The sequence below is a fragment of the Phyllobates terribilis genome, unplaced genomic scaffold, assembly GCF_046119375.1.
Source record: "Phyllobates terribilis strain yellow unplaced genomic scaffold, ASM4611937v1 Scaffold_3__8_contigs__length_932513732, whole genome shotgun sequence".
In the NCBI taxonomy this organism is placed as follows: domain Eukaryota; kingdom Metazoa; phylum Chordata; class Amphibia; order Anura; family Dendrobatidae; genus Phyllobates; species Phyllobates terribilis.
In genome coordinates this window covers 65,670,384-65,685,139 of record NW_027362763.1, presented here as the reverse complement: position 1 = coordinate 65,685,139, position 14,756 = coordinate 65,670,384, and the positions used below count along the sequence as shown (strand labels likewise).

At 46.6% G+C, this 14,756-nt stretch overlaps 1 protein-coding gene across 2 annotated transcripts in view; it reads left to right on the top strand.

Moving 5' to 3' along the window:
• Nucleotides 1-14,230, top strand: part of LOC141258810 (cytochrome P450 2C5-like) — a 63,231-nt gene extending 49,001 nt beyond the window's left edge. For both annotated transcript variants that reach the window (XM_073673956.1, XM_073673957.1), the window contains exon 10: nucleotides 13,975-14,230. In XM_073673956.1, coding sequence (XP_073530057.1) covers nucleotides 13,975-14,153 — 179 coding nt within the window. In that variant the 3' untranslated portion in view covers nucleotides 14,154-14,230. The remainder of the gene's footprint in view (nucleotides 1-13,974) is intronic.
• The last annotated feature ends 526 nt before the right edge of the window (nucleotides 14,231-14,756 follow it).

Genomic DNA, 14,756 nt, shown 5'->3' with positions numbered 1-14,756 from the left:
AAACTGTAATGAGAAAATAGGCTTTAAAAAGCCCAATAAAACTAAACGGGTAGAAAAGCACTCAGCAGGTCACAATTCAGCAACTCACAGCAATTCACACAGGTATTTTCTGCAGGATTCCCAAATACCTCTTCACTGAAAAACAAGTCACACACTTACTTTTGTTCGCACTTACGCTCCGGTCACACTCAGCTCGTTCACACTCGCAAACTAAGAGATTTAAAGAGTTTTTTTTTTTTTCCCCTTTTGCAGCAATGCACCCTACAGCTCAATGCACTTCCAAAGGCAATCTGGCCATGTGCTGTATGACACATGCATACAGTGCTGGAAAGACATGGGAACAGCATGGGGAAGACCCCTTGAAGCATCTCTGACACCCAGGTCACTGCCTAAAAGTGTGCCTATCAGAAGTCATCCTTGCCGCATCAGAAGATGCAGACTTGCAACTATCCCCGTGCAAGTTCTTGTCCCAGGGCAGTGTTCAATTGTACCTCCCCCATTCCTTGCAAGGCAAGTGCAAGTATGCAGCCTGCCACCCATCCACCCCCAGGTAGCAATAACATACTGCTTGCTCGCACTTGAAATTGGGCCTTTTAGGCATGTGGAGGCGGAATCTGGCCACCACGTCATGGCTGCATAGGTGGCCAGGTATCCATACTCAGTCCCCGGCCGCCAGGGGGCAGCCGGGTGTCCATACACAGTCCCCAGCCGCCCCGCGGCCGGGTGTCCACACACGGTCCCCAGCCGCCTGGGGGCAGCCGGGTGTCCATAAACGGTCCCCAGTCGCCCCTATTTCTCCTTGGAACATCCCCCCCCAACACTTTTCTTAGCCCGGCCTGCTTTAGGGCAGCATTGGACGAGCCCACCAGAGAACCAGACTCCTCCGGTGGGCCCTGGCTTCTCCATCAGGGGAGTTGAGAGTGCCAAGGTGAAGACCATGATGATGATGATGATAGAAGTTAGCATCTGCTTTGCTTTCTTGGAATGCAAGGGCATGTATGTAGTAGCGGCTAGGCCTGAGGTGGTCAGTGTTTTGGCGCATATCCTACCTCCTCCGAGGATTGCTGGATGTTTTCCTGCTACTATCCCAGTTCTATGACTCCCGTTAAAACAAAGCTTCAGGTGATAAATGATGGATGAGGTAGTGGCAAAGGAAAAAGAGCAGGAGGAACAGGGACCATTCACATCAATATCAGGCCAGTCAACCACATATGTCTTGTAGGATATATTTCTGTAACAAAATGAGTGGTTTGGCTACACAGTTATAGGGCATACAGTGAGTGCAATGCCTACCAAAAATTTTGAGGCACTCCAATGCCCCTTGGAAATGACATGGAGGTCAGAGGGCCTTAACTAAACTGTTTTTTTCCATTTATAGCAACTGGATCTCCTGTACACTGTTGGCCTAAGCAGTGAATGGAAGGCTTTCCAAAAATTATGAGGAACTGCAATGCCCCTTGAAACAGACGTGGATTACAGCATACTAAAAAGCTTCCAGCCATTATTGGGGAATGGGTCTCCCTTAGTTTTTGCCTTTTCATTGAAAAGCCAAAGCTGACTAAAATTAGGAGGAAATGCAATGCCCGTTGGAAGAGTCGTGGAGGTTAGAGGTAATTAAAGACAACATTTCAATGCCCCTTGGTAAGAGCTGTGGAGTTCAGAGCGGCTTAAGAAGACGGTTTTAATGCCCCTTTGAAGAGACGTGGAGGTCACAGTAGCTTAACAAGATGGTTTTAATGCCCCTCGGAAAAGACGTGGAGGTCCCAGTAGTTTAACAAGACGCTTTTAATGCCCCTTGAAAGAGACGTGGAGGTCACAGTAGCTTAACAAGACGGTTTTAATGCCCCTCGGAATAGTGGTGGAGGTCGCAGTAGCTTAACAAGACGGTTTTAATGCCCCTTACAAGAGCCATACAGTACAGCATATTACAAACATTATTCCCATGATTGGGGAGTGGGTCTCCCATAGTATTTGTTTATGCCTTCCAAGCAAAAGCTGCCAAAACTTAGGATGGAGGAACTTGCAATGCCCCTTACAAGAGCCATGCAGTACAGCATACTACAAATATTATTCCCATTATTTGAGAGTGGGTCTCCCATAGTCTTTGCTTATGCCTTCCAAGCAAAAGCTGCCAAAAATTAGGAGGAAATGCAAAGCCCGTTCAAAGAGTCGTGGAGGTTAGAGTTAATTAAAAACAACATTTCAATGCCCCTTGGAAGAGCTGTGGAGTTCAGAGTGCTTTAACAAGACGCTTTTAATGCCCCTCAGAAGAGACGTGGAGGTCCCAGTAGCTTAACAAAACGCTTTTAATGCCCCTCGGAAAAGTGGTGGAGGTCCCAGTAGCTTAACAAGATGCTTTTAATGCCCCTCAGAACAGACATGGAGGTCCCACTAGCTTAACAAGACACTTTTAATGCCCGTCGGGAAAAGTGGTGGAGGTCCCAGTAGCTTAACAAAACGCTTTTAATGCCGCTCAGAAGAGACGTGGAGGTCCCAGTAGCTTAACAAGACACTTTTAATGCCCCTCAGAAGAGATGTGGAGGTCCCAGTAGCTTCACAAGACGCTTTTAATGCCCTTCGGAAAAGTGGTGGAGGTCCCAGTAGCTTAACAAGACACTTTTAATGCCCCTCAGTAGAGACGTGGAGGTCCAGGTAGCTTAACAAGACGCTTTTAATGCCCCTCAGAAGAGACGTGGAGGTCCCAGTAGCTTATCAAGACACTTTTAATGCCCCTCAGAAGAGACATGGAGGTCACAGTAGCTTAACAAGACGCTTTTAATGCCCCTAAGAAGAGACGTGGAGGTCCCAGTAGCTTAACAAGACGCTTTTAATGCCCCTAAGAGACGTGGAGGTCCCAGTAGCTTAACAAGACGCTTTTAATGCCCCTCAGAAGAGACGTGGAGGTCCCAGTAGCTTATCAAGACGCTTTTAATGCCCCTCAGAAGAGACGTGGAGGTCCCAGTAGCTTAACAAGACGCTTTTAATGCCCCTCAGAAGAGACGTGGAGGTCCCAGTAGCTTAACAAGACGCTTTTAATGCCCCTCAGAAGAGACGTGGAGGTCCCAGTAGCTTATCAAGACGCTTTTAATGCCCCTCAGAAGAGACGTGGAGGTCCCAGTAGCTTAACAAGACGTTTTTAATGCCCCTTGGAAGAGACGTGGAGGTCACAGTAGCTTAACAAGACGGTTTTAATGCCCCTCGGAATAGTGGTGGAGGTCGCAGTAGCTTAACAAGATGGTTTTAATGCCCCTTACAAGAGCCATACAGTACAGAATATTACAAACGTTATTCCCATTATTAGGGAGTGTGTCTCCCTTAGTCTTTGCTTATGCCTTCCAAGCAAAAGCTTCCAAAAATTAGGACGGAAGAACTTGCAATGCCCCTTGCAAGAGCCATGCATTACAGCATATTACAAACATTATTCCCATGATTGGGGAGTGGGTCTCCCATAGTATTTGTTTATGCCTTCCAAGCAAAAGCTGCCAAAACTTAGGATGGAGGAACTTGCAATGCCCCTTACAAGAGCCATGCAGTACAGCATACTACAAATATTATTCCCATTATTTGAGAGTGAGTCTCCCATAGTCTTTGCTTATGCCTTCCAAGCAAAAGCTGCCAAAAATTAGGAGGAAATGCAATGCCCGTTCAAAGAGTCGTGGAGGTTAGAGTTAATTAAAAACAACATTTCAATGCCCCTTGGAAGAGCTGTGGAGTTCAGAGTGCTTTAACAAGACGCTTTTAATGCCCCTCAGAAGAGACGTGGAGGTCCCAGTAGCTTAACAAAACGCTTTTAATGCCCCTCGGAAAAGTGGTGGAGGTCCCAGTAGCTTAACAAGATGCTTTTAATGCCCCTCAGAACAGACATGGAGGTCCCACTAGCTTAACAAGACACTTTTAATGCCCGTCGGGAAAAGTGGTGGAGGTCCCAGTAGCTTAACAAGACGCTTTTAATGCCCCTCAGAAGAGACGTGGAGGTCCCAGTAGCTTAACAAGACGCTTTTAATGCCCCTCGGAAAAGTGGTGGAGGTCCCAGTAGCTTAATAAGACACTTTTAATGCCCCTCAGAAGAGACGTGGAGGTCCCAGTAGCTTCACAAGACGCTTTTAATGCCCTTCGAAAAAGTGGTGGAGGTCCCAGTAGCTTAACAAGACACTTTTAATGCCCCTCAGTAGAGACGTGGAGGTCCCAGTAGCTTAACAAGACGCTTTTAATGCCCCTCAGAAGAGACGTGGAGGTCCCAGTAGCTTATCAAGACACTTTTAATGCCCCTCAGAAGAGACATGGAGGTCACATTAGCTTAACAAGACGCTTTTAATGCCCCTAAGAAGAGACGTGGAGGTCCCAGTAGCTTAACAAGACGCTTTTAATGCCCCTCAGAAGAGACGTGGAGGTCCCAGTAGCTTAACAAGACGCTTTTAATGCCCCTCAGAAGAGACGTGGAGGTCCCAGTAGCTTATCAAGACGCTTTTAATGCCCCTCAGAAGAGATGTGGAGGTCCCAGTAGCTTAACAAGACGCTTTTAATGCCCCTCAGAAGAAACGTGGACGTCCCAGTAGCTTAACAAGACGCTTTTAATGCCCCTCAGAAGAGACGTGGAGGTCCCAGTAGCTTATCAAGACACTTTTAATGCCCCTCAGAAGAGACGTGGAGGTTCCAGTAGCTTAAAAAGACACTTTTAATGCCCCTTGGAAGAGACGTGGAGGTCACAGTAGCTTAACAAGACGGTTTTAATGCCCCTTGGAATAGTGGTGGAGGTCGCAGTAGCTTAACAAGACGGTTTTAATGCCCCTTACAAGAGCCATACAGTACAGAATATTACAAACGTTATTCCCATTATTGGGGAGTGTGTCTCCCATAGTCTTTGCTTATGCCTTCCAAGCAAAAGCTTCCAAAAATTAGGACGGAAGAACTTGCAATGCCCCTTACAAGAGCCATGCAGTACAGCATACTACAAATATTATTCCCATTATTTGAGAGTGGGTCTCCCATAGTCTTTGCTTATGCCATCCAAGCAAAAGCTGCCAAAAATTAGGAGGAAATGCAATGCCCGTTCAAAGAGTCGTGGAGGTTAGAGTTAATTAAAAACAACATTTCAATGCCCCTTGGAAGAGCTGTGGAGTTCAGAGTGCTTTAACAAGATGCTTTTAATGCCCCTCAGAAGAGACGTGGAGGTCCCAGTAGCTTAACAAAACGCTTTTAATGCCCCTCGGAAAAGTGGTGGAGGTCCCAGTAGCTTAACAAGATGCTTTTAATGCCCCTCAGAAGAGACATGGAGGTCCTACTAGCTTAACAAGACACTTTTAATGCCCGTCGGGAAAAGTGGTGGAGGTCCCAGTAGCTTAACAAGACGCTTTTAATGCCCCTCAGAAGAGACGTGGAGGTCCCAGTAGCTTAACAAGACGATTTTAATGCCCCTCGGAAAAGTGGTGGAGGTCCCAGTAGCTTAACAAGACACTTTTAATGTCCCTCAGAAGAGACGTGGAGGTCCCAGTAGCTTCACAAGACGCTTTTAATGCCCCTCGGAAAAGTGGTGGAGGTCCCAGTAGCTTAACAAGACACTTTTAATGCCCCTCAGTAGAGACGTGGAGGTCCCAGTAGCTTAACAAGACGCTTTTAATGCCCCTCAGAAGAGACGTGGAGGTCCCAGTAGCTTATCAAGACACTTTTAATGCCCCTCAGAAGAGACATGGAGGTCCCAGTATCTTAACAAGACGCTTTTAATGCCCCTAATAAGAGACGTGGAGGTCCCAGTAGCTTAACAAGACGCTTTTAATGCCCCTCACAAGAGACGTGGAGGTCCCAGTAGCTTAACAAGACGCTTTTAATGCCACTCAGAAGAGACGTGGAGGTCCCATTAGCTTATCAAGACGCTTTTAATGCCCCTCAGAAGAGACGTGGAGGTCCCAGTAGCTTAACAAGACGCTTTTAATGCCCCTCAGAAGAGACGTGGAGGTCCCAGTAGCTTAACAAGACGCTTTTAATGCCCCTCAGAAGAGACGTGGAGGTCCCAGTAGCTTAACAAGACGCTTTTAATGCCCCTTAGAAGAGACGTGGAGGTCCCAGAAGCTTAAAAAGACGCTTTTAATGCCCCTCAGAAGAGACGTGGAGGTCCCAGTAGCTTATCAAGACACTTTTAATGCCCCTCAGAAGAGACGTGGAGGTCCCAGTAGCTTAACAAGACGCTTTTAATGCCCCTCAGAAGAGACGTGGAGGTCCCAGTAGCTTAACAAGACGCTTTTAATGCCCCTCATAAGAGACGTGGAGGTCCCAGTAGCTTAACAAGTCGCTTTTAATGCCCCTCGGAAAAGTGGTGGAGTTCCCAGTAGCTTAACAAGACGCTTTTAATGCCCCTCGGAAGAGACGTGGAGGTCCCAGTAGCTTAACAAGATGCTTTTAATGGCCCCTCAAAAGAGACGTGGAGGTCCCAGTAGCTTAACAAGACGCTTTTAATGCCCCTCAGAAAAGTGGTGGAGGTCCCAGTAGCTTAACAAGACGCTTTTAATGCCCCTCAGAAGAGACGTGGAGGTCCCAGTAGCTTAACAAGACACTTTTAATGCCCCTCGGAAAAGTGGTGGAGGTCCCAGTAGCTTAACAAGATGCTTTTAATGCCCCTCATAAGAGACGTGGAGGTCCCAGTAGCTTAACAAGACGCTTTTAATGCCCTTCAGAAGAGACGTGGAGGTCCCAGAAGCTTAACAAGTCGCTTTTAATGCCCCTAAGAAGAGACGTGGAGGTCCCAGTAGCTTAACAAGACGGTTTTAATGCCCCTCGGAAAAGAGGTGGAGGTCCCAGTAGCTTAGCAAGACGCTTTTAATGCCCCTCAGAAAAGTGGTGGAGGTCGCAGTAGCTTAACAAGACGCTTTTAATGCCCCTCGGAAAAGTGGTGGAGTTCGCAGTAGCTTAACAAGACGCTTTTAATGCCCCTTACAAGAGCCATACAGTACAGCATATTACAAACATTATTCCCATGATTGGGGAGTGGCTCTCCCATAGTATTTGCTTATGCCTTCCAAGAAAAAGCTGCCAAAAATAAGGATGGAGGAACTTGCAATGCCCATTACAAGAGCCATGCAGTACAGCATATTACAAACATTATTCCCATTATTGGGGAGTGGGTCTCCCATAGTATTTGCTTATGCCTTCCAAGCAAAAGCTGCCAAAAATTAGGACGGAGGAACTTTCAATGCCCCTAGTATTTGCTTATGCTTTCCAAGCAAAAGCTGCCAAAAATTAGGATGGAGGAACTTGCAATGCCCCTTACAAGAGACATACAGTACAGCATCTTAAAAATATTATTCCCAATATTGGGGAGTGGGTCTCCCGCAGTCTTTTCTTATGCCTTCCAAGCAAAAGCTGACAAAAATAAGGACGGAGGAACTTTCAACAATGGCAACACGGACCACGGTCACCCTGGTGGTATAGTGGTGGTGGAGGCTGAGGATAAGGAGAAGAACATAAAACAGCCAAAATGAGGAAGCGTATACCCATGTGTGGGTGTGAAGCGGTGCATGGGAATACACCTCCCAGAAAAACACAGTGGATTTGACTTTATGTTACTCTGCTGTCATTTGGCGGTGATGAGAAGTCTGGCCCAATCCAGCCCTTGTTCATTTTGATAAGGGTCAGCTAGTCAGCATTGTCAGTTGACAGGTGAGTGCGCTTATCAGTTATAATTCCCCCAGTGGCACTAAAAACACGCTCCGATAACATGCTAGTGGCAGGGCAGGCCAGGACCTCCAAGGCGTACAGAGCGAGTTCATTCCAAGTGTCCAGCTTGGATACCCAATAATTAAAAGGCACAGAGGAATCACGGAGGACGCTGGTACAGTCGGCAAGGTACTCCCTCACCAACTTTTGAAACTTTCCACTCCTTGTGAGAGTACCCCCCGCCTCAGGGCCTGTAAGCTGGGCGGGTCTCAGAAAACTGTCCCAGAACATTGACAGTGTTCCCCTGCCTCTGCTGGATTGGAGTTGCCTCTCTCTCGCTTGTACGCCTTGGTTGGTCAACGAACTGTGACCTCAGCCGCTAGCGTGTTCAGATGGGAACTTTTTTAACAGTTCTGCAGCAAGGGCTTTCTGGTACTGCCCCATTTTTGTAGACCTCTCCACCTCAGGAATAAGAGAGTAAAAGTTCTCCTTGTAGCGGGGGTCTAAAAGTGTCACCAACCAGTAATGACTGTCACCCAATATTTTGACAACGCGAGGGTCACGGTTAAGGCAGCGTAACGTAAAGTCAGCCATGCGTGCCAGACTGGTAACGGGCAAGACTTCCGTGTCCTCACCAAGATGACGACTGACCATGCTCTTCTCCTCCTCCTCCCCCTGTCCTCAGGCCACCCACGCGGAACCGATGGTATGACAGTTGTACAGGTACTACCATATACAGCGCATGATACCAGCACCTGTTCTTCCTCCTCCTCCTCTCCCTCATTGTCCCCTAATGCACGTTGGGATGAGATGAGGCTGGGCTCTGTGAATCGACCGCTACGGCTTCTTCATTCATCTCATCAAACTCTGGCTGCAATGCCTCCTCTTTAATTCTCTGTAGAGAGCGTTGCAAAAGACAGACAAGTGGAATGCTGACGCTAATGATGGCGTCATCGCCACTCACCATCTGGGTGGACTCCTCAAAGTTTGTCAAGATGGCACAGATGTCAGACATCCAGGTCCACTCCTGAGGTCTTATGTGTGGAGTCTGACCTAAATATCGATGGCCTTGTTGCAGCTGGTACTCCACAACTGCTCTCTTCTGCTCACAAATCCTTTGCAACATGTGGAGAGTAGAGTTCCAACGTGTGGGGACATCACACACCAGTCGGTGTGACGGAAGCTGCAAACGCTGTTGCAACACAGCAAGGGCAGCGGAAGCTGTAGCCGACTTGCGAAAATGAGCTGACAGGCGGCGTACTTTGATGAGCAGATCTGGCAACTCGGGGTATGATTTAAGAAACCGCTGAACCACGAGGTTAAGAACATGAGCCAGGCATGGTACGTGAGTGATCTCGCCTCGCCTCAGAGCCGCCACCAGGTTACGGCCATTGTCACACATGACCATGCCTGGATGTAGGTTCAGCGGTCTCAGCCACAGATCTGCCTGCTCTTTCACAGCTGTCCACAACTCACAAGCAGTGTGAGGTTTCTCACCTAAGCTTAGGAGTTTCAGCACAGCCTTTTGCCGCTTGGCGGAGGCAGTATTGCAGTGCTTGCAGCTTGTAACTGATGTGTTGATATCTGAGATGGAGGCTGAACATGAGGAGGAGGAGGAGGATGATGCGCAGGAGCTGTACACTGTGTGGGCAACTCTGACTGACATAGGGCCCGCAATCATCGGTGTGGGGAGGATGTGTTCCATCCCAAGATCCGACTGGGTCCCGGCTTCCACTATGTTTACCCAGTGTGCGGTCAGGGAGATGTACCGTCCCTGGCCACAAGCACTTGTCCATGTGTCCATTGTCAGGTGGATTCTCCCAGTAACTGTGTTGTTGAGGGTATGGCAGATGTTTTGGGACACGTGATTGTGTAGTGCGGGGATGGCACACCGGGCAAAATAGTGTCGGCTGGGGACCGAGTACCGAGGGACAGCCACCGCCATAAGGTTGCGGAAGGATTCCGTCTCCACCAGCCTAAAAGGCAGCATTTCCAAAGCAAGCAGTCGTGAAATGTGAATTTAGGACTGTGGCCTGTGGGGCGTTAGCTGCAAATTTCCGCTTTTGTTCAAAGGTCTGGGATATGGACAAATGAACACTGCAGTGGGACGTGGACGTGGATGCTGTTTCTTGATAAACTGCCATAACAAGTAAAGACTGAGAGGAGGGGGCATCTTTGCATGCAGTATGGACAGGGGATTGCCTTGCACACAAAACAGGGGGTTCTATTGCACGCACAACAGCGGAAGAAGCAGTGGTGACACCCGCTGACACTGGTCGTGGACCCTGGGGTTCGCCCCACAAAGTCGGGTGCTTTGCTGCCATGTGCCTGATCATGCTGGTGGTGGTCAGGCTGGTAGTTTTGTCACCCCTGCTGATGCTGGCATGGCAGGTGGTACAAATGGCCTTTTTGGGGTTATCAGCAGAGTCTTTAAAAAAATTCCAGACTCTGGAAGACCTACCGGTTGTACTGGCAGCGTCCCTCGTGTTGGTGTTACGGGGAACAGTTGCCCACCTTCTGTCTGCAGCCACCACACTGCTTCTTTCTGCCTGTTGGGGTACTCTGCCTCCAACCCCCTGTGTGCTGCTGGCCTCACTCTGCATGTCCTCCTATCACGTTGGGTCGGTTACTAGATCATCCACCACCTCCTCCTCTTCCACTTGCGCACCACGATCCTCCTCCTCACTTCCTGGCAATTATGTCTCGTCTTCGTCCACCTCTTGTGACCAATTGCCAGCGTCGACTTCCTGTGGCCGTGGCTGTTCAAATATTTGGGCATCGCTACATGGGATCTCCTCTTCCACCACTTCAAGCGGAGCAGGCGAGGGGCACAAATCTGGAAATGGACCAGTGACGTGAACAACCCCTCAGAGTGTCCATGTGTGGGATCAGTTGCTGTCTGATGACACTCGGCATTGTGGGAGGAAGGAGCATCAGGGTGAGGAGGAGTATGCGGTCGAGACTCACGGCTACTAAGAGTCGACTGTGTGGAAGACAGACCGGAGGTGGTGGTGCCCAGGTAACTGGAAGTATTATCTGCTATCCAATTAATAACCTGTTCACACTGATCCGTTCGCAATACTGGTGTTGTTCTGTGCTTCCCTAGTAATTCAGTCAAGAAGTGGGAGCAAGAAGATGTGGCTGTTGGTTGTTGCACATTTTCACCTTGGTCACAGCCCCGTCCTCTGCACGCACCATCACCAGAACGTCCACTTCCACGTTCCTTGCCACGCGCCTTGCCCATTGTAAAGGACGTAAAATAGCTTACACTCGCACTATCCATGGAAAAAGGGTAATAAAAAGTAGATTAGAACCGTGGAAGAGGAAAACCACAATTCTATTTCTCTGGCCTACACCCGACTCTTTTAAACAATCTGAACAATCAGGGAGAAACTATTACTGTTTTTCTTTACGGAAAAATTACCAAAAGCTGAATAATAGAGATTTCTTACCATGGAATGGCAAAGCCACAGTTATAATTTACTGGTGTATAACAGACTTTTTTAAATATATATATTTGCGGCTGAAGAGTGAGCGACACACAAACTGTTTTTTTTAAGATACAAATGGCCTAAAAGTGGATAATACAGAGATTTGACCCGTGGAACTGCAAAACCACACTTGTATTTCTCAGGCCTACACCAGACTATTTTCAAGCGATATATTTGTGTCTGAACAATCAGGAGACACTATTATTTATTTTTTACGTCAAAAATTGCAAAAAGCAGGATAATACAGAGATTTGACACGTGGAACTGCAAAACCACACTTGTATTTCTCGGGCCTACACCAGACTATTTTCAACAGCTATATTTGTGTCTGAACAATCAGGAGACACTATTATTTATTTTTTATGGCAAAAAATGCCAAAAGCAGAATAATACAGAGATTTGACCCGTGGAACTGCAAAACCACACTTGTATTTCTCGGGCCTACACCAGACTATTTTCAACAGATATATTTGTGTCTGAAAAATCAGGGAGACACTATTATTTTTTTTTTGACGGCAAAAAATGCCAAAAGCAGGATAGTAGAGATTTTTTACCGTGGAACAGCAAAAGCACACTTCTGTCTCTCTGGCCTACACCAGACTATTTTCAACAGATATATTTGTGTCTGAAAAATCAGGGAGACACTATTATTTTTTTTTTTACGGAAAAAAATGCCAAAAGCAGGATAATAGAGATTTTTTACTGTGGAACAGCAAAAGCACACTTCCGTCTCTCTGGCCTACACCAGACTATTTTTAACGGATATATTTGTGTCTGAAAAATCAGGGAGACACAATTTTTTTTTTTTTACGGCAAAAAAATGCCAAAAACAGGATAATAGAGATTTTTTACCGTGGAACAGCAAAACCACAGTTATAATTTACTGGTGTATACCAGACTTTTTTAAATATATATATTTGCGGCTGAACAGTGAGCGACACACTCAAACTGTTTTTTTTAGATACAAATGGCCCATGGAACTGCAAAACCACACTTCTATTTCTCTGACCTACACCACACTATTTTCAACAGATATATTTGTGTCTGAAAAATCAGAGACACACTTTTTTTTGGGGGGGGGGGGCACTAAAAGGTTAATAAGACGGGTATTTGTACAGTGTGAAGGAGGAAAAAAAAAAGAGGATTTAGATGAAAAAAAAAGGATTTTTCCTGGCCCCCGAGACCTGGAGCTAAGTCCAGCAAATTCAGAAACAGGAGCACACAGGACTGTAATGCAGCGTTTGCTGGTATAACCACTGCGTCTCCTATACAGCCTGTCTGCCAGCCTGCCTGATATCTGGGATGGATATTAGTCCTGAGAAGGACTGTTTGTTTGATCTGGCAGCCTTTACAGACTCTACACTAACTATTTCGCAGGATACATCTCTCCCTAAATCAGCAGCACTGTCCCTATACTGTCTGATCCGGAGCGACTGTGTCCAAGATGGCGGCGCCCGGTTTTAAATACTCGAGGTGACGCTGTGCGGCCAGCCAATCACTGTAATGCCCACAACCAACATGGCTGCCGCATTACAGTGACTGGCTGGCAATCCCTGCATGTTCATTGGCTCTGTAAAGAGCGACAAACATGCAGGGCGGAGACCTGAGCTCCCACCTGAGTAACCCGGAAATGCTCGGTGCTCGCCGAACATCCCGAGTAGCGTGATGCTCGGGCAAGTACCGAGCAGTGTCAAGCATGCTCGCTCAACACTATTTATTACCCATCAGGTTAGTAACTTTTATATTTTGATACATCACACTTTTCTGAATGCGGCAATACCACACGTGATTTTTTTTCATATCTTTCTTTTTAATGTGGGAAAAAGGGTGGGGGTGATTTGAACTTTTTTTTTTATTTTCATACTTTTGAAACTGTTTTTTACTTTTCACAGTATTTGCTACTGCTCTTAGGGGATTTGAAGCTGCAATCATCTGATCATTTGTGCAATATACAGTGATGCCACAGCATAGCTGTATATAGTGAAAATCACAGTCTCCTTTGAAGCCAGGCCACATGCAGGGTAACAAGGGAGCTCCATAATAACAAGCACAGGGGTCTTCAGCAGACCCCTGGCTGTCATAACAACCCATCGGTGATGCGCGGTCATGTCACGGGTGTGCCATTTGGCACATTGAATGATGCAACCCTCTGCCTGTGTGTGTTAAATGTCGCTGTCAAAGGTTAACAATCGTGGGCAGAGCTCAGCCCCGCCAAAGACTGTTAGCATCAGGTTCTGGCTGTAATACGCAGCCATGATCTGCAGGGTATGGAGTGAGCTCATCCCGTGCGCCAGCTCCATACTACGGTTTTCAACTTACGCCGTACATGTACGGCGGATGTCGTGAATGGGTTAATACATAAAATCTTATCAATATATGAAAATGATGTACATTCATCTTCAGTAAATATTACAATGCTCAAAAGTTAATGAAAGTACGTCTTAACTTTAATAAGTCATGTTTTGCAACAATTATAATGTTTATAGATTTGTATCTTATTTTACTTTTATATTTTATAAAAGTTGGTCTTTTGGTGAAAGCTAACATAAGTGTAAAGATGCAGAAGATTTGCAGTCCAATCCAAGGGCATCGAGGCATCATAGCCTCCTGAGGGGAACCATCTGGGACACAGATGGAGGCACCTGCCGAAAGCATGCCTGGGGTTTTATCTGAGGAACTGCATGGTGGCAGATTGCGATTGTCCAACCATAATATAGTATCACCATGCCAACCAAATTGTTAAAAAGCAAATTTTTGGAAGAATATTTTACCTTATGTTTTTCCTTTTAAAGCATATAAAGTTTTTATCCTTTATTTCATTTTTTTTTTTCTATAGGTAAGAGAAGTTGCGCTGGAGAGAACTTGGCCAAAATGGAACTGTTCATGTTCTTCGTAAAACTACTGCAAAACTTCACATTCCAGGCTCCCCCTGGAGCAACCCTAAACCTCACCCCTAGAGTTGGATTCACAGCCTGTCCAATGGCCCATAAGATATGTGCTGTTCCTCCTAAATAATTGCCTAGATAGATTTGTGGTAAAACATAATTTACAATGGTGAAAGATTACTACCATAAACCAACCAATTCCCTAGATCTCACCGACTTCTATCAAGAATGTGTATCCATATCTATAGGAAACCTGTCACCAGAAAAAAGCTATTAACCTGCTGATATTTGGTTAATCTGCAGGTTATTAATCCGCCCAGCGCAAGCACTTAGCCAAACACTTCTGGGAGAAAATGAACCTTATTTCCCCCGACGGCTTTCCAGTTTTAGTCACGGAGAGCGACAACGGAGCTGGTTCAGTCACTGCTATGAGTATATAGAGGCAGCTGTAACAGCGCCCTCAGCCCTGACTGACAGTCGGCCTCAATGCAGAGCCAGTGTCAGTCAGTCAGTGCCGCGGGCATGGTTAAAGCAGTCACTGTGTATACTCAGAGCGATGACTAAACCGGTGCTGACGTCGTCCCCGTAACTGGAATGCCGCTGGGGGAAATAAAGTCAATTTTATCTCCGCAGCATTGTGCAGGCACGAGGCATGTTAATAATGCAATTAATATGCAGATTAACCCCATATCAGCAAGTTCATTTTGTTTTTTTCTTTTAACAGGTTCCCTTT